The sequence below is a fragment of the Chamaea fasciata genome, unplaced genomic scaffold (assembly GCF_029207755.1).
Source record: "Chamaea fasciata isolate MVZ Bird 193981 ecotype frontalis unplaced genomic scaffold, bChaFas1.0.hap1 SCAF_13, whole genome shotgun sequence".
Classification (NCBI taxonomy): domain Eukaryota; kingdom Metazoa; phylum Chordata; class Aves; order Passeriformes; family Sylviidae; genus Chamaea; species Chamaea fasciata.
The window spans coordinates 9,552,740-9,573,255 of NW_027094098.1; the positions used below are offsets into that span (position 1 = coordinate 9,552,740).

At 42.6% G+C, this 20,516-nt stretch overlaps 1 protein-coding gene across 1 annotated transcript; it reads right to left on the reverse strand.

Moving 5' to 3' along the window:
- Positions 1-8,207: 8,207 nt before the first annotated feature.
- Positions 8,208-20,178, reverse strand: SEC61A1 (SEC61 translocon subunit alpha 1). Its single transcript, XM_066195303.1, has 12 exons — positions 20,118-20,178; positions 18,843-18,910; positions 18,118-18,183; positions 17,951-18,029; positions 17,058-17,189; positions 15,581-15,690; positions 15,214-15,367; positions 14,259-14,419; positions 13,481-13,678; positions 12,979-13,170; positions 11,306-11,382; positions 8,208-10,529 (listed from the first exon to the last, which is right to left on the reverse strand). The coding sequence occupies exons 1-12, from the start codon at positions 20,122-20,124 to the stop codon at positions 10,343-10,345; spliced, it is 1,431 nt and encodes a 476-aa protein (XP_066051400.1). The 5' UTR covers positions 20,125-20,178; the 3' UTR covers positions 8,208-10,342.
- Positions 20,179-20,516: the final 338 nt, after the last annotated feature.

Sequence of the window (20,516 nt, forward strand, 5' to 3'; positions counted from 1 at the left end):
TGGCAGAGTAATTTCCAATGACTTCACACAGATAAACTCCTCTGTTCATTTTTAGGATCCTATTTGCCCATCACACTGGACAGAACCTCTGGCCTGGCCATGGGACTTCAGTTTATTGCCCGTTGAGACACCCAGCAGAAGACAGAACGGACTGAAGGAAAGGGCTGATAAACAAGGAGCAGACACTGCAAGGGAGGATGGCAAACCTGAGAGATACAAGAAGAGAATGGAAAATAAAATTCCCTGAAACAGGAGAAGAAAGTGTGAGGAAGAAGAAAAAAAATCTAGACTATGAGGAAAGAAAAAGAAAAGGGCAGGAACATGCTAAGAAAGGCAAGAGAAAGCACAACCAGAGGGGAGGAATAAACCCTCTGCATAGCAGACGCAATCCCAGAGAAAGCAAGAGGAGAAGCCCATGTGAGATGAGATGTTTGAAAGAAGGTTGTGATCACAAGAGCAGGGAAAGAGAGAGGAAGAGCAGAAAGGTGAAATGGAGAAATCAAGAGAAAAGAGGAACCCCCTGGAAATGCAGCAGGTGCTCTGGCAACCTTCTTCCCAGGAAGCTAATGCCAGTAAACAAATAGGTGGGTGGGGGGAAATGTGGAGTAGAGAAGCAAATCCACCAATACCCCAGGTTTTACTTCAAGTTATGAATCAAATCATATATTCAGTTCATATTAGAGACACCTTCTCGGCCACATGCTTTCCACATTTGTGTGCATGACGGACCTCAAATCCTGGGCGCCTTTTATCACATTAATCACACTGCTCAAAACACTCGGCTCCCCTCAATAATCTCACCAGCCACGAGCTGCCACAATTCCCTCCCACCAAAGCTTCTCTCCGCACGTCTGCGGCATCAGTTCCACGGCATCTGGCTCATGAACTGCCAGGTGTGGGGACACGGGACTGTCGCTGTGCGGGACAGGCCCGCTCCCCCAGCCAGGGCACAGGAACCCGGGTACAATGTCCCCATTGTCCGAGAGCTCCTTGATTTCCCCGGGGCGCAGATCGGTGATGGGAAAGCTCCGCGCTGATGTGAGCGGCGGCAAACGAGGGGTGACAGGAGGGACCGGCGGAGGGGGCACCGCGGGGACAGGAGGAAGCAGCCCCAGGTCGGTGAGCGGCAGCGGGCAGGGCCAGCACCGCGGGCTGCCTTCGGAGTGGAAGCACGGGACAATTTCTCCATCCGGGTGAAGTTAATGACTTCCACACTTCAGCTCTTCTCATCAGCTAGTCCGACAAGCGGACACGTCCGAAGCCCGCAGAGATCCCGTGGACACCGGGGCTCCTGTCCCCGCTCATCCCGGCGCTCTGCCTTGGCACTGCCCCCATCGCTCCAGCCCCTGCCTACCTGTGCTCTACGGGCACCACCCGCACCCGGGCTTCTAAAACCTTCCGAGACCCAGCACAGCCAGAACTTCTGCACTGTCCCTGGCTCCAGCCAGATGACACCTACCCCCCCCTGGCCCAACAGCAGGATCGGGAACACGAGATGTCAGAAACGGGGAAGACTCAACCGAGAAAAACAAAACAAAAAATTAGGAACACATGGTTAGGAATTAGAAGAATGTATAAAAATATATTAATTTTTGAAGTGATGATGCTACTTCTGTACTCCCCTGCTTGAAAAGAAAGCCTCCCATAAAATGAATAAATACTTCAATTTAAGTCAAAACATGTAACTACCTGTTAAAACAGGTGCAACTGTTTTAACAGGTAGTTATGTACATGTAACAGGTACTGTACATGTAACAGGTTAAAACAGTTACAACTCCCATTTAATGTTGGTCAACTTTACTGTCAGTCCTTAATATTGTACTCTCCTAATTACATTAAAAAGAATCTATATTGAAATCTCACATAGTTTTTCCCCCAGCTAGTTCTTCAAAGCAGAAGTTTTTATGTATCTGCATTATTATGTCTGGATGTAAGTTCCACTTCAGAGCCACAAGATATAACCTTTTCTGTATACACATTAGCAATATTGATGCCTTTTATTTTCAATATCTTATTCTCTCCTATTTTAGGAATAAAAATATTTAATTTCTCTGTCAGTGCAAGAATTTTTCATGAGATGCAATTTAATTTCTAATGTGGCCTGTATTTTGACCATGACACAGTAAAAGAAATAACAAGTATTCCAGAAATATGACTTTTTTTTTCTGTGTTATCTAATTGCATCACACACCATTTTTCATCATTAGACAAGCAGAAAAAGTTTAGCTCAAACAATAACTACAGGAAATATTTCACTTTTCCTAAGAAACTCAGGGGTTTTCCTCCTGTCACAAAATTTTCTCGACTCAATAGTTGACTTCATTAAAAAAAAAAAACAAACCAAACCAAACCAAAAAAACACCAAACTATAAAATTCAGAACATTTTTCTGTGATAATCTCACTGCTCTGTGAGGCTTGAATGTCATGAACATTCAAACCTGGCAGACTGCTCCTTACTAAACCAGACCACGGGAGGAAGATCATCACGAGCTCCGAACCTGGCTCAGAGCCTGTCACACATCGCTCTGGACTCACACAGTGGTTCTCTGTGCATGTGGGGAGAAAGGCAAAGGGATCTGCGGTGCTATCACACCTTTTCCCTCCCAGGGAGCACAAGTCTGTGCCAGTCTGGTGCAGAGCAGTGGCTCAGCAGCATCACTGCCACCACAGCCCGGCTGTCTCAAGAGGCAGACAGAGATGGATGGCCAGCACTGCCTGATCAATAGACCTTTTGTCCAAGCCTTTATCACAAACAATAGGAGCTGCAACAATCCAAAATATATTTAGGTAAATACTGAGAACTAGCAAGCCAAATGCTGCCACAGAGGTCAAAAAAAACCACCACAGAGGCCAAAACCAATTCCCCAGCACCACCTTTTTTGGGTCCCAAATGGGCACTGTCAGGATCCTCAGCCCTGCTTCAGCCTGTCTTTTCTTTTATTGTCCTCAGTGCTCTCCAGGTCTGAGAGCTGCATGTGGTTTTCCAGAGCAGTGACCGCAGGAGTGATGCGTTCAAACTCAGTATTAATGTAAAGAACTATTGCAGCAGCTTTATTGAATGGCTGCAGCTCCTCTGGACATCTGTATTGTACAACTTGGATACAGGTGATAGGCACCTAAGATTACAGACACTGATAACTATATATTCCTAAAGGGTCCTGTCCCTCCGGATAGATTTTTTCAGAGGATGAATTTGCTTTGTCCAATCCAGAAGGCAGGATCTTGCCAGGACTATCCACACATATCATCACTTGTCTTCAGAAAAACCAGTCACCTTCCCAGAATCAGAGCAGGCAACTCCACTCAACCAGTGCTAGGGCAGCAGGAAAGCACTCATCAAATGGCATTTAAAGACCAATGGAACACACAGGAGCAAGTGAGAAAGTAAAAAAATTACATCCAAGAATTGCTAAATCTTTTAGACAGGAATGTAACAAAATAATTTTACGTGGTCAAGTGCTCTTGATGTTGTAAGACAAAACCAAATTGTGTGAAGCTCATCTCACACCCGTTCAAAGGTCATGTTGGACAAGGCCACAAAGTTCCTGTGCCCATCTGATTTGGCAGCCAACGGTACAAGGCTCTTGGGCCTTCCAGTAGACAGATGTGTGTGCACAAAGCTCTGCTGCACAGGGAAGAAAGGCTGTCTCTGACCTCTGCTGTCCACCCCTCAGAGCATTCATCCTGCTTCTCAAACCCCTTCACTCTTCCTACCCCTGACAAAGGTATTTGGCAAGAGCCAAAGGATTTGGCTCCTGCCAGAGAATTTACAAGAGAAAGGCAAAGCTGCACTTTACTGCTGCAGTAATGGCTCTGCACAGTAATGGAACAAAACAGCCTCTATTCAGATGACAGAGGTACCTGCTGAGGGGGCTCCTGCTCAGGTAGGGGAACAGAGTGCTCCCCAATGTGTTTATATTTGCAGCAGCACATTATTATGGGAAATCTGATGTTTGGACAGTCTAAGGGTCACTTCCACAGAAGGACTGAAGCTCTGACATGAGAAATACCTGTTTTGTCCAAGAACCTCCCAGCACAGATCCACTTGTGGAATGCAAAGAAATAAAATGGAGGATTTTGCTCAGGTCTTTCAAGTGTGGGCTGGAGCCTGGGCTAAATAAAGATCTTTTTTCCTGATGATTAGAGGGTGTAGCTTCATTAGGCCCATGCAGAGCTCCCTGAGCTGAAGGAATGTAACAGCCTGCAGGAAGCTTCATTATGTCTCCACTAACACTTCCTAGAACCCGAATAGCATCAATCTGCCACCTCTGCTTAGCTAAAAGATCTAGATTTGAGTCAATTTTATAGCTATTATGTTTAACAACCAAAACCATAGAGAAATGGTTTTGTCTTCTCTTAGAGTAAAGTGTTAAACCTGATGAATTGGAGGCACTTAAAGCTCTGATCATCATTTAATGGATATTTTATGCATAAAGGAAACACTCTCTGGAGTAGCAAAAACCTCTGCAAGGGTGAAATAATAACCCTTCTCTTTTCACATGCATTCCTGTCACCATTCCAGTTTAATGGATCCTGCGAGCTCCCAGCTATCCTCTACAAAAAGGTGGATACCTGTGTTTAAACCTAAATAAAAATTACTTTAATGCACCTCAGTTCCAGAAAATAGCATCAAACTCCCTGGCTTGTGCTACTGTGTTCCATCACTAAATTAGGTAAGCCTTATCCCAAATGCTGGCCTGTTTCTGCCAGCCTGCACTACTTAAGAAATGGGAAGCACAGAGATAAGAGGCAGCTCTTTTCTACCCACTTGAGGAAATTAATATGTCCTCCCCAATAAATCTCTCTTCCTTTCAAGAGTGACTCAAAGCAAGGGGGATAGGTTAAAAAAATGCTCCTCTTCTAATAACTTAAAAATCAACAGTTTAAGCTTTAGCCTCAAACACCCAAGATAAAAGTGCTTAGAAAAGGAATTATTTTAACAAACACACTTTCCTATCTTACAAGTTTCTACATCTGCAGAACACAAAGAAAACTTTGGACAGTGCAAAGGAAACATGAGGTCAGTTTGGGATACCAAGGTTAAACAAATCATTGATTTCTATAGCACGCAGGTATTCTGGGCTTGTCTGCCAGGGGAGATCCAGCAGGCAGCTGCCCCTCTGCATTTTAATCACCATCCACAGCCACACAAGGCACTCATAATTTGTTGTCAGCAGTCTTCAGAATCCTGGAGCTCAAGAGCCTCTTCAGATACACAGATTTTAGGTATAGGCACATCATACCCCCACATTCCAGCTTCATGAGGGTACATCCCCTCACTGCCTTGGCTCCTGCACTGCTTCTTCCCACAGTTCCTTCATGGCCTCTCACCACACACCCACCAGTTACCTTCTGCAGCTGAGCTCTGTAATCCAAAAATTAAAATCACACTTACACAGCGAAGTTAATCAGGCAGAATGTTCTGCTCACTGTTCCCTGTTCCTGTACGTCTGGAGCTGCATTTTTTTTTTTTTTCAAAAATCTTCATACCACAGGTATAAAGAAGAAACACATTAGAGCTGTAAGAACATCAGAGAGCTTCAGACACACTGAAGAATAAAGTGGATAATACTCATCTGAGATTTCAGATAGCTAATATTCCCCAGCAGTGCTCACACCATTTTTGGAACCATCCACTTTAGCCTTAATATCTAAGAAGGAGAATCTGGGATTTTATATATGTGCCATGTATCCCGATTTTCTTCAAAGCAATATAAAAATATCTGAAACAGCTTCTTAAAAATATTTAGCCTTGCTGTTCTGTTTGTTCCCTCTGTTTTAAGCTCACAGTTATTCCTATTTCTGAGAAATTGGCCCAGTGGTCTTGTTCTTCAGCAAGAAATATCTCCGAGCCAGCATGCCATCTCTGACCTTGACGGCCCCCTCTGCGATGACAAAGTGTGTCATGCCTGTTCTCCTTCGTTCTCCAGCCCCTGTGGTACAGCTGCCAAAGGAGGTGCCAGTTGTCAGGGTATTTCCTTTCTGCTGAGCGCTGCCAGCTTGGCTGGAACCACGCTGCCAAGGGCCAGAGAATTGCTAGAACCTGGCCCACAGAAGAGTTTCAATTTTAGCAGATCCATCCAGGAGCATATTATAAACCAGCAGCTTAAAGTCTAGCTGACTAATTATGTCCCCAGCTTAGAATATTGATTTTGGTTTAAAATGCTTCTCTTTTTTTTGTCTTCTTTCCAATCCCAAAGACTGTGTCAGTCTAGGCTTAAGTGGCAGAAGATGACAACTGCTCCTTGGCACCCAGCATGCTTGAAATGTATTAGAAAATATTATAAACGTTATAAATGCTCTAAAAGATTATTTTCAGCGTTTCATCTTGAAACAACCTCAATCCTGGCCGCAGCTCCAGGAAGCACAAATAAATATCGGCAAATTCTGCTCCGAACTTTTTAGATTGCAGGACGTCCATCGGCATAGTGGCGAAGGAAAAGAAAGGACACGCATTTGGAAGAGATTCGATCCGCCTTCCCCTGATCCCGACGGCCGCGCTTGACTCGCAGGGTAACATTGCCACCCGGCGGGCAGAGGCGCCCGGGCCGGGCTCGGAGCTGTGCGAGGCTCGGCGGAGCGGAGCAGCCGCAGCCCCGGAGCCGCCGGCCGTGTCCCCGCACCTGCACGGCCCCGGCCGCGGCCCGAGCCCACCTGTAGGGGCAGGAGGCCGCCCCGAAGGCCGGGGGGTCACGGTAGAAACCTGGCAGAGGAGCGGCGGGGAAAGGGAGGTGAAGGACAGGCAAAGCGCACACCGGGTACGGCAGAGACGGCACCAGGGTCCCTGCCTGCCCGGAGTCCCCTTCTCCACCGGCGTAAGCAGCCTGCAGGGACCTGAAGGGAGGCAGCCGGGCTGTGAGAAGGGCTGGAGGGTGCAGGCAGCACCCGGTAACACTTGGGGAGCAGGGCTGGGATCCAGGCAGCGGGACTGGCTGAGGACCCGGCAGGGTCACACCACACCCGCGAGCAAACAGCTCACAGGAACCTCCCCACAGCACCGGGAAAACTGAGGGCCACCTAAATCTTGGTATTCTTTGCAAGAGAGGACAGGAAAAGCAGTTACTGGGCCACACGGCTTCCTCCTTTTACCAAAAGCTGGCTGAGAAGCCTGTTCCACAAATCAGTCTGGTAACAGTATGGGACAGGGCTATCCCCAGGAAAAATTAAGGGAGCACAGTCATGAAACATTTAGACTAAAGCAACAACCTTTATAGTTGCAGCCAAAAGAAATTAATTTTTATATATAAAAACCCAACAACAAAACGTTTGAGAAATTAAGAAAAAAAGTCCCTTTGCCATCTCAAAATTACATGGAAATAATTAGGCCCTAGGAACAAGTGAACTAGAATAAACCAGACGATTCTAAAGGCTTCATGAATAATGAATGACAAAAGGGACAAAAATCAAATACCCAGCATGTATAAGCTAAAGAAGCTATCACATGAAACCTCCAGAGCAGAAGAAAAGGACATGTCAAGAATTTTGCACAAAACACCCCCAGCAGAAAAATCTCAAATGTTGCCCTGGTGTTGGTTCTCATCCAGCTCTCTTGCACACAAGTCATCACATCTACAGTGACCTCAGTTATTTCTGTGATCACATGTGTGATGGCGGCATATTCCCACAACAACCACAGTCATCAGTGCAAATTTCCTGGTGAAATATAAAACAGCAAGGGAGAAATCAGGCTGCTGTTTAGAGTGACTTCAAACACAACCAAATTTGTGGCTGAACTTCCTGCATCCAGTAACAGTATTTTAAGTAAATTTGCTTTCAAGTACTGGGATATTTCCAGTCAGAAAGAAGGCAAAATTTTCCCATACTCTAAGTTTAAAAACTCAAAGGGCAAAACAATATTGAGATCATCATCAGCTTTGAGTTTTGTTGTCTCAATTATCACACTACAAAAAGACTGGCACTGTATCTCTCATAGAAACGGTTTTCGTTAAAAGTGATGCATCATTACTTGTGCATTGCCTTTAAAATTGCAACTCAAAAAAAGAAAAGGCCAAAGGAATGGTCAAGGTTCAGTTATTTTGGCAACCCACTACTGAGAGACCTGGAGCAAATACAAATTATCTTTATTTCATACTGATACTCTGATAAAGTGTTTTGAGGGTAGCAACTTTCTCAGTCTCATAGGTGTGTAACCTTATTCTACAAATGTTAGAATTATAACAGTATCCAAGCACCAAAAGCCAAGCACTAGCTCCAAAGATGTACTTTATTTCATTATAAAGCAGATTTTTTTAGGCATTATTTCTTTTTGTGAACATTCACTGTATGGCCAGCAGGTCCTGCTTTGAGGACACAGCTGTTTGATAACAAAGATTTACCACTAGACCATAAAAATACAGATGCACAGAACAACTGCTGCTTAGACACTGAAGAGCAAATGGTCTAAACTGCAACCAGTCCAAACAGATATGACCAAAAATACAAGTACAGCTCCAGCCCAGCCAGAGCAGCATGCACAGAAGTGGAGTCTTTTATATCAAAACAAAGTTTGTATTCGGCTTCCTGGAAAAACAACAACAACAACATCCCCAAAGCAGAATTGTATTAGAACCTTTTCCCTCTCCCTTTAATGCTGCTTTTTAACTGTCTCCATTTCACGTCACAGTTGTGCTGTGGTGCACTAGTACTTTATGAAAAACAGAAAAATGACTGAATGTAGTGTGACATCATGGTGAATGGCTGACAGTGATCATTTCATGGATACTTCATCCCAATTCTTTTATTCCTTTTCCAATCATGATCCTCACCCCAGGCATTTGACTTTCATTGATAGGTGCATCTCATTCCACATTTGCAGATTTCCCACGTGTTTGGTATCTGAGCTCAGGGTATTAACAAGGGTTTCTGGATGTCATCTGTGTTCCTTGGGTGTGTAACAGAGTCCCACCACTCCAGCAGGAACAGTGACTCACATACTGCCTGCCCAACATGCAAAAACACACAGAAGGCATGTTGATGCAGTGTAAAAAAAAGTTCCAGCATTACAACTCCTCGTTCTGGTTTCCATATTGTCCAACACTGATTGAGGAAAAGTGTATTTACAAGACTCATATACAAATATTTCATTTGGTCCTAGGCACCAGATTAGTACTGACAACCTAAATTAAAATGGAAAATTACATTTTATTCTGGTCCATTACAGCTTTAACTGCAAACTCTCCAGTTTGAGGGTGTGATCTTCAAAAAAGGAATCCCAATACCTTCTGAAAGAGTGTTTTCCTATGCACCACTCAAATCCATGAGATTAGAGGATGGAAAAGCCTTCTACATAAGCCCCTTAGTGGAGTTATCTGACAAGGGGCTCGTATCTAGATCTACAGACACAGACAAGTAACATCCATTCTTTCCACTCTTTCATGGTAATGAGACTCAAAATTCACTACATATGAGTAATCAGATAACATCCTGATTGCTACGAGACCAGAATTCATTATTAAGGAAAGAAACTTCACTCTAGCAAAGAGCACAAGCAGGTTTGCATCTAAGCAGCCGTAACACTCCTTCCTTTCAGCCAGCATCAGAAGTAGAAGTACAGCCACTAATGGCAATAAAGACTAATTAGAAGGCTTTCCCAAGTCAGTTTAACCAAGTTTCAAAGTCTCAACTCTTAGGCACAGGTTCTGGCAGAATCTGGATTTACCTGAGTTTTCTGCTTGTGGGGGAGAGGTGGTGGGAAAGGACACAGAAACATGAAAACAGTCTCAAGCCAATACTCAACATCTGACAAGGTCTAGTGTAGTAATTACAAGACAAAACATTTGGAATTAAAGATATCATTTAGTAAAAAGAAACAACTGCCTTTCAAATCTGCCATATTGAAAAAAACCCTGAACACATAGAAACACCGTTTGTGCTTACTGCCATAATTACAGAACTTGAGCATCAGATGGAGAGGTTTTTCTCACCATTACTGCAAAGGAGCTGCAAAAACGAGTTAAATGGAAAAAAAAAATCCCTTCCAAATATTCATTTAACAAACATTAATTAAAACCTGTAAAGGCTTCAGGTTACTAAATGTGAAAGGGGCTCAAAAAATTTTGAGGAGTCATTGAACGAAATCCAAGTCAGAAAGCTGACTCTCCTAACACAAAATTAAAAAACAATTTTCTTAAAAAAATTTTTTGCACATCTTCCTCATCAATTTATAAAATGCAAACAGTATGCTAGAAAAGTTTGAACATAAGGGAATGTGCTTTGGAAACATTATTAAAATATGTGTTTCTATAGAATGACACTATCAAGTTTATGATACTTCTTTTCCCCTCATTGGCTACACTTTGAGAATGTCCCTCCTCTCTTTCCTGGGTCCATGAGAAGCTAGGTTTAGAAAAGAAGAGCTCCCATACTGCCAACTTCACTCTGTTCCTTTACAAAAATTTCAAAGTACTGATAAATGATGGTGACAGCGAGCAGAATTCCAGTTCCAGAGCCAATTGCCCCAAGGAAGTCTGCCAGCACAGAGAGGGCACCGATACAGAGCCCACCGAAGGCAGCAGCTGTAGGGATGTACCTGTAAAACAAAAAATGAAAATAGAAAAGGGGCCATTAGAGTTTGCTCAGGATAGTAACAGAAAAGTCAATGGCAGAATACTCCCTTCTCTTGTGGGTCTGCAATCAAAGGTAAGGCACATGCAATAATGCCAGTATACTGGGTAAGGAAATAAAATGCTCAACCTGACTGGAGAAGAAAAAAATGCTACACTAAGAGGAGAAGGTATTACAGTCCACCATGCAATTATGCACAAATATTAAACTCATAGCCACTGGCTCTTCAAATCATCTGTAGAAGACTGAAATCCAAAGTTACAATAATACAGGGTACACAGGTCCTACCCTGAAATCTGAAAAGCTGAAGACATTGACCCCTGCCCACTTCTGCACCTAGGAGATTTAAGTAACTACTTGTTACTTAAGCTACTGTATGAAAACAGTACTCAAGATGAATAACACATGAAAAATTACAGTAAGAAAATACTTCTGGGTCAGCTTGAAGTAGTAAACTGAAATGCTCATTATTAGCTACCGTGAGAAGAATATCTATGTGAAAAAATAAAACAGGAAAATAAAAGGTCCAGAATTTAAGACAAATTCTATATATGCAAGGCAAAAAAAAGCCGCACTGTCATGTCTTCCACTAGTGAGATAATGTTCTAAGTCTCATGCACATAACATCAAAGCTGAAATAATATCTGTGTTCCAGGATCTAGAAAATGGGAGTCAAAGCAAACTTTGCCATGTGTTTGCCCATAACACTTTGCATGAACAGCCAGTGAATAGGTAGCTCACCTGTTGAGTTCATGTACCATTGAAGTTTCTCTGTGGCCTCGCATTACCATTTGCTGTTCTTTCAATTGCTTGGCAACCTGTATTGAAACAAGGAATGGAACAAGTAAGTTTAGTGTCATTTACCAAGGCCATGAAATGTGCTGTGCAAATCCTGTGGGAAAACAGAAGCAAGACATTGCAGTAAATGGTGGTGGGGTTGGGCACTTTTTGTATTGTTTTAGGGTTTGGATTGTGTTTTACATTTTTCATCTGAGTTAAAAATATCCAGAATTTTAACTTCAGATGAATTACAGTCACAGGCATTTTTCTACCTGTCAATTATACAAAGCTTTCTGGATAATTCTAGTCCTACTGAGAAAAGGAAAATTTGGATACTGGTAGGCTCTCATACACGTAATTCAATCATGTTTTGCCATCCACCCTTCTCCTGATGAGGGTTTCGCAGATGTTGCAAAACCATTCCTTGAAGTGGCCATTCCATTTCAGTTTCTGCATTCAGCTGAGTCAACTATTTATTTGCGGAGCCATACTAGAAACCAGACTTAGAATCCCTTCTTGGAACATTATTCTTAAACTGGATTTCTGCTGCTGCACAGGGTTACAGCAGAGCCCTGCAAACACTCTACTAACAACTCTGGGAAACAAACTCTAGCAGAGGAACATGAAGGTGCTCATCACTGACTCCATGCACTGAGAAAACACACTTTCAGATGAGTTTGCTGTCAGTTTTCCACTACACAGTGAACACTTAAGTAATGATATCCCAACTTTATTTCTGACCTTTTTTGCATGAACTTAAAATAATTTTATTTAGTATCAGGGAAAGTATTAAAGTGTTAAAAAAGTCTGTTGGTTTACTCTGAAATAAAAATTTGACTGTACATGGCTGTGACTGCCCACCTGCATGCCTGAGAAGCAGCAAGATGCAAGTCCAAAACAAGAGAGTGCTCACACTGTAACTGTGCAACTACTTATTTGTTAAAGAATGGGTTAAACTATTCCACATGGCTGTCAAACTTCACCTCCTACCCAAAACTACACAACACAAATATACCACAATGACAGTTATTTTCCATTTTGTTTTCCAATTCCAATTTCAGGATGATATAGTTCCTGAATGTTAAATATCCTGTAGCAAATGGAATGTTTGAGAAGCTAACCTCAGGTACATTAATGCACTGCACTGTATTCTCCATTGTCAGTGCTCTCAAGTTAAAACTAACAAACTCTAGTAAATTTTCCTACAAAGGAAGCTCAGAACTCTCTGTGTCAGGAATGGCCGTCTGAGCTTTACCTGCAAGTTTTTAAATGGCAACTGCCTTGCACACAGCGCACCCGTCACCTGGCACTGAAAGAGTTTCTACCTCTCCTGTTACTTTTCCTGCTCTCACACTGAACATATGCTTCTATGTTCTAAATTTCCTAATTCCAATGAAAGCAATTTAAGTTCTGATGTTGTTTTGAAAAAGCAGTAAAGAAAACAGGAAAAAATGACCCCCATTCTGTCTTAATCTTTCCCAGTTAAAAAAAAGACACAGTCCCTGTTTACACAAACAGTGAATATTACCAAGATTACCAGCAGAACAGCTTTGTCAGAAGAAAGTCAGTCTTATTCTTACAACAGACCATGTTTTCATCATGTAAGCTTAAATAATTTGTCATTTTAAACTCACATCTTTGGCAGAGGAGCCAGAGACTTCAATCCATGTCTTAGAGAAGAAAGCACAGGAGCCCAACATAAATACAATATAAACAACTGCATGTACAGGGTCTTCCAACACTGAAGAAAAGGACTCTGGAGGTGACAGGTAATAACAGAGTCCACCAACTGGGTAAGCACGAGCAGGGCCTCCAGATGATGTGTCCTGGAAGAAGGAAGCAAGCAGTCAGTCACCAATCTTCTCACTATTTCTTAGTCATTAAGCCAAATCTTAGAAGTTTGTATCACCTCTGTGTCACTTTGCATAACATACTACTGCACCAGCACACACATTTACACTCATCACAGCAAGCCTCATATGCTACCGACTGATTCAAACAAATTATTAGTTCAGGAGTTTCAGTGTGCATGACTACCTATCAAAGTGTGTCTTAATATTCAGAGAACATCTCTTCCACCCCACATTCCAATGGTGCCCTTGTAGAGATGTATGCAGGATGAGAAGGAATACTCACAGACCAGGTGCCCAGCAGGCTGACCAGCAAGTTGCCACTGAAGCGGGCAGAAAGCATCTGGGAGATGACATACAAGTTTGACACCAGGGCAGACTGGAGGATAATGGGAATGTTGGAAGTATAGAACAGCTTGATAGGGTAGGTGTTGTACTGGCCACGGTAGCGAGCAGATTTGATGGGAAGATCCACTCTGAAGCCCTGAAAAGGTGTTGACAGCAACAGAAAAAATCTGCAATCATTTTGTGTGAGTACAAACACTCTGCCCAGAGGGGTCCCCTCTCCATGAGGAGACCCCTTCTGCAAAGGGTTTGCAAGCCTGCATGGCTGTCTAAACACACACCCAAACACAAGAAGGTATGAAAGATTTAGACATCAGAAGAAATCTAAAGTTTCAAGAAGACTGAACAAAGGAAAAGAAACATTAAAACTTCCTATATTCTTCAGCATCAAACAGTAAGAGACACACAGGCCTAAAAACTTCAAAGTATTTCCGAATGAAAAGCAATAGCATTTGAGTTAGACAATATCACATGCACACATGCATCGAGGGCATTTTTATTTGGTTTTTTGTTTCTTTTTTCAGAGAACAAAGTAGGTTTCAAGTCTTCTGTGTGACTATAGTAAGTGTGGAAACTGATTAAGAGAAGGCAGTGTATAATGAACATCCACATGCTGCAGGTACAAAAATAAGCCTTGTGAATATATAATTTCTTGTAGAAGGAAGCAAATTTCAGACCTACTTCCATGTAATTTTACAACCCTCATTATTCCAACTGACCTGGAAGTAAATGACAATTGCAAAGACAAAGATGGTGGCGATCAGATTCATGAGGTTGGGAAGATTCTGACGGTAAAAGGCCTCACGAAGAGCTCGGACTTTGTCTGTGCGAGTAGCCAGAAGGTGGAACAGAGCAATGATGGCTCCCTCAAATTCCATGCCTTGGAAAGAAAAAGGTGAGCTGTTACTATCTCCAAGCATCAGTATTTTGTCCCATACTTCTGATCTACAGGATTCAGAATGGGATTTCTCTGAGTCTTTTGCATCTTGAGCATATTCATAGGCTTTTATACTGTCACCCTTCTTATCAGCTATGTTATTTACAAGATTTTTTTTTAAAATCCCCTTGTTGTGGCCTAGAAACTAAATCATAACCCAGAATGGGCTAACTTCATTGGTCTCTAGAAACACTGACAAGCACCAAGTTCGTTCTTTCTTTCCTCTTCCTGATCAAAAAAAAGTCAGCTTACAGGGAAGCATCAGGCTTTCTAGTGTCAGCTGTGGTGAGACACAAGTTATTGTTTGGATTACAGCAAATGCCACAACCTCACTTCAGTTTGCTACTATACAGCAGCAAACAGGATCATCTCCAATGGAGTTTGGAGAACAAGGTCTTTAGGGCAAAGTGTAAAAAAGGCAAGGAGCAGAAAAAAACAACTAACATTTGGTCAGTAAGTTGGGCAGTAACCATAACACAATGGCAGTCTACTACTGCTGACTTTTAATGAAGGCACTGTAAGAAATGCAAGATCAGTAAATACCTTGTGAGATACTACAAACTGAGAAAAAATGTCTTTGTGCTTGCACTTTGCACAGCAGCACCTGCTGCATTAGCAGGATTCACTACAGAGTCAAGATGGTAGTAACACCATTTTGCATTAACAGTGGGGAAATAAAAAAGATGTTGCCTTTTTGTACAAACTATTGGTAAAGAAAACAGACTGTGCCATATTACCTCGCCCAGTGTTCACTGTGGTGGGGCTGAATGCTTTCCACACAATGGTCTCACAGATATTGGTAGCAATGAAGAGAGAGATGCCAGAACCAAGACCATATCCTTTCTGAAGCAGCTCATCCAAGAGCAGAACTATCAAACCAGCAACAAAAAGCTACAGCAGAAAAAGAAATATAGCATTAGTTCCATGTCTTTCTCATTTTGTTAGAAAAATAATGGGTACTAAAAGATTAGACTAAAGTGAGGTACTAAAAGTGAGGAAGCAGGTACACTTGGGCCTTTTTTCTCTGCATACGGGACAGCCTGTCCATAAGGCTGATTTTTTACCCTTTCAGGGGAAGAGTAATTAGAGAAGACTAGAAATTACCTGGATTGTGATAAGCAAGCAGATACCAGCACCCATCTCAGATGGGTCTCCGTACATTCCAGTCATTACATACACAATAGACTGTCCAATGGTAATGATCATTCCAAACACTACAGAATAAGAAGAAAAAGTATGCATTTGTCCTGGATATTTATGTCACTGGGCAATTAGAGAAAAAGAAATCACTTCTTTGTAGAGAATCTTGGTTTCAGTTGAGATAGAGTTAATTTTCTTTGTAGTAGCTGGTAGAGTGCTGTGGTTTGGATTTTCCATGAGAATAATGCTGATAACAGGCTGATATGCTGTTGTTTTAGCTGCTGCTCAGCCGTGCTTACCCCAAGTAAAGGACTTCTCAGCGTCCCCTGCTCTGCCAGCCAGCAGGTGCACACGAAGCTGGGAGGGAGCATGACAAGGACAGCCGATCCTAAGTGGCCAGAGGGATAGTCCATCCCATGGAACATCAGGCTCAGCACACCAGCTGGGGGGACTGGCCAGGAGGGGCTGATCACTGCTCAGGAACTGGCTGGGCATCGGTCAGCTGTTGGTGAGCATTTTATTGTGCATCACTCCTTTCTCTGAGGTTTTATTTCTCTCTCTCCTTTTTGTTACAGTTGTTGTTACTGTTGTTATTATATTGTACTTTGTATCAGTTATTGAACTGTTTTTATCTCAAACCACCAGTTTTATTTTTTTTTTCTGATTCTCCCCTCCTTCCTACAGCAGAGAGAACGATCAAGTGTCCCATGTGATACTTAGTTGCCAGATGGGGTTAAACCACAACATTTGGGAAGGAATATGTAAGTCACAGGATGTTTAAATTCAAGAGCAAGTTAACTTTGTAGTCCAAAATCTGACACTGAAAACAGAAATGCACACAGATAGTTCAGAAACAAATGCACTTAGAAGCAAGTGGGTTTGGTTAGCAAAGGCTTTTTAGATACTGAAAACTCTGAGAGTGTTAAGATATTACTGTAGCAATTTATGTTTTCCAGTACACATATCAATAAATAGTGTACAGCTTCAAAGAGCTACAAAACCCACAATTTTTTTCTGGAAGTCATTATCAACGGACCACAGAGACCCCTTACTGATGAGAAAGACCCATGCCTGGAGCTGTAAGGTATAAACAGCGACAACCAACATCTTAATCACTATGAAATACTCAGATTAACACTGACCATTACAGTTCAAAAGTTGAGTCTCCACAGTCTCTACATTGCTTTACTTATCTGGGGAGATTACAGCAGCAATGTCAATTGCACTGACACTTTTCCTTTTCACACCTTTCTGAAGCTTAACAGCAAAAAAGGCAGAAAGCTATCAGTAAAAGACCAATGAAATACAGGTATCTGCAGCAGAACAAGACACACAGCACAATAGAAACCCACAAACCACTCAGCCCAGGGTAAATTCACACTTTCCACTGTTAGGGTGAGACACCCTAAACCACCAGTGCCAAACATGAGTTTTTACTCACATTTCTGGGCTCCATTGAAGAGAGCTCTGTCCTTTGGGGTGTCACCAACCTCAATTATCTTGGCACCTGCCAGGAGTTGCATGATGAGCCCTGAAGTGACAATGGGTGAAATGCCCAGTTCCATCAATGTTCCTGCCAGACACAGGAAGAACAGTGAAGTTCAAAGTTAGTTTTTATCAATCTTTACATCACAATGGAAAAGATCTAAAACTCCAAATCTCCATAAACGTAAAAGTTATCAACGATAACAAAAGTTTGTTAAAAGTCAGTTTGATATGTAGTACTTCTCAGTACCTCAAAAATACTGTGTTCACTGAAAAAGACTTTCGCTGTCAAGAACAGATTTACCCTGCATAAAGCAAAGTATGAGATAAACTGATAGTTCAAATCATGTAGAATGATAAAGTGAATTCAGGAAACTGCCACCCTTCTTAATTCACACCTGCATTAGAAAGCCTCTACAAGAAACTGAAATTTATATAAACTATTATGCATTTCAATCTTCTGTGTGAGAGACTCAAAGATGTCACCCAGGAAACCACAGCACTCAAGGAATATGATTTTGGAGCACAAATCACAAATCTTGAAGATCACAACAGCAGCAATGCAGGTAATTAGGAACTGTCTCTTCCCTAATCACTTCCCTCAAAAAAAAACCCTCAATTTTTGTACATACAATAAATAGATTGCACACAATCAACCATAAACTCATTTTGTCCAGAAAGATTTGCCTTTCTAAATGCCACACGGGTTTATAACTTTAAATAATATAGAAAAATTATTTTTCTCTCTCCACTTCAGTTTTTGTATTCATTACAATGGAATGGAATGCAAGTCCAAAATAATTTTGATTCAAGTTTAAAAAAAATGCTGTCCTGAAAGTCTGGCCATACCTCTATTTGATGCCAAAATCACTCTCATCCAGTAGAAAGGATCTGCAGAGTCTGATGACATAATGCCAAACAAGGGAATCTGCGTTTCCAACCAAGAGATTAAATTAGAGACTTCATAGCATGCTTTAAACATTTCAGCTCTTCCTTGAAAAGGGAAGCAAACATACCTGGCAGCATACTAAGAAGATGAAGAGTGTGATAGCTGTCCATAGTACCTTTTCCTTAAACTGAATCTAAAGGGAATAAACACAAAACCAAAAACCAACAATAGATGATAAAGCTGTCAAGATAACAAGACTTAGTCCATCAAGCAAACTTTCACAGTAGCACACTTGATTTTTTTGTGGAGGGACAAAGTACACAACACCCTAAAGAAAATAAGGTACTGCTCATCCCTTCCATCCCACATAAGACCAATGAAAGCTACAAAGCTTTATTCAAAATTTAATGCAAATAAACAAGCTTATGTCAATGCAAGGTAATTCTAGTACTTCCTCAGAAATGAGTCTTATATTTTCATGAGTAAGAGCTTATGATGAGAAAAAATCAGCAATAGGGAGCAGCTGATGTCAGCAAATAATCTTAGATTCAATCTTATACAGCAAAGATTTTCAAGTTGCTGCTTTAACTTACTCTAGTTTACACTTGAATCTGTACTGCCTTCAACATCTCACCATGCACTGCTGTGACATAAACAAATCTGCCCAGCTGCATTTATTCTTGTACAACCACATTCACATGAGATGCACCACACGTGCACTCCACTAAAAACAACTGCACCTAAAACTGCCACTCTCCCATGAGGGTAGAAACGCCAAATTCCACAAATGCAAACTCCGAACATCTTATATCACACAAATACAAACCTAGGAAGAAAATTTTATTAACCTACCTTCCGTTCTGGCTTTTGAATTTCAGGCAAGATAACACAGAAGGGCTTGATCACTTCAAGAAATTTTACTGTACAGAAATAAGTTAAAAGACAAAGTGAACACACAGATACAATGAACACTGGAAAAATCTCAAGCTGAATTGAATTTGGACATGTACTTTACATAATAAAAGTCCCAGTTCTGGGGAATTTTTTGTTGTTTAGTTTGGGGCAGGGAGTGTGTTTTGTATTACTAAATTCTGATCTGTTCTAATTACACAGAGATTCAGCTAGCACATTTTAAGTACAGTACGGACTGGGAAGAGATTTAAAGAAAGTCAAGCATTTTCCCATTTTACCGAGTAGGTTGACAGCACCAAAACCCCTCTGTCATTGCTTTACTGAGTTTATCAAGACCCCAGAACTTTTACTTCATGGTGGTCTCTCCCCAGCCTGATATTAGAGAAGAAAGGTGCCTTGGGGATTGCAAATATATTACTTTTGAGCCATACGGTTTAAGAATTCCTACACACTTTTGGGCCATACAGCTTATGGCCACAGTTCCTACCCACGCAATTCAGAAGCATCAATTCAAGTTAGTCTACAGAACATCTCATGCCAGGATCCCCTCCTAACCAAAAAGACACGTCCTTAGACCAGAAGCCTGTCTTAAAATAAGCATGTAATGAAGAGGGGATTTGCAAAGTCACAAGTTCTCCCATTAGCAGAGAGCTCTGAATTTGAAGAAGAGTTAATTCTAAATCTGCTAGGACAAATCTAAGGCTGCATTTGAACTAAGAAGTATACAACAGTGCAGAACTGAAATTACTGGTGCCTTTCCACCTTTTCATGGAAGGCCGCAACTTCAGCGGCAACTTAGTAAAGCTTTAAGACCAGCCCACAAAAGATATTCTCTTAATTTCAAAAGATTATGTCTGAAAAGTTACACTGGACCGCGATATTCCATTTAACGCAAATCAAGGGTCTCTCCAACATCTACAGTAACACAGCAATCGGCTAAGACGCTTTCCAAGCAGCTTTTTCTCGCGGCACGGGATCACTGCGGGATGCAGACACAGTCCCCCTGACAGTGTCCCTGGCAGGGTCATGCCCGAGACGACACACCGCCCCCCCACCCCGACACCGCGCCCGGCGCCCTCAGCCTGCCCCGGGGCACACGGCGCCGGTTCCTTCCCCGGGATGAGCTGCCACCCTCAGGAAGGGCGCTCTCCCGGCCAGAGGGGAGAAGCAGGAGCCCGTGGGGAGCCGCTGTTCGGGGGTGTCCCCGGTACTCACTGCCCATGGCGGCGCCGGCCGAGCAGCACCGAGCGGCGGCCGCGGAGGAGGGACACGTCAGGCTCCGAGCGCGGCCGCCCCCTTCCGCTTCCTGCCACGCGCCGCTGCGGCCGCCGCGCCTGCGCGGGGCCTCGGCCACACGGCCCCTCCCGCCTACAACTCCCATCGTGCTCTGCGGTCAGACAGGAGGAGAACCTCCATGGCGCGGAGGCGCTCCATAGCAGCGCGCAGCCTGCTGGGAGTTGTAGGCCTGCGCCTCCCGCCATCTTGACGCGGTGTGAGACTGGTTCCTGTGTCAGGCTGTGTCGAAGAACCTGGTGCCTTTTCACCTTTTCATGGAAAGCTGCAACTTCAGCGGCAACTTAGTAAAGCTTTAAGACCAGCCCACAAAAGATATTC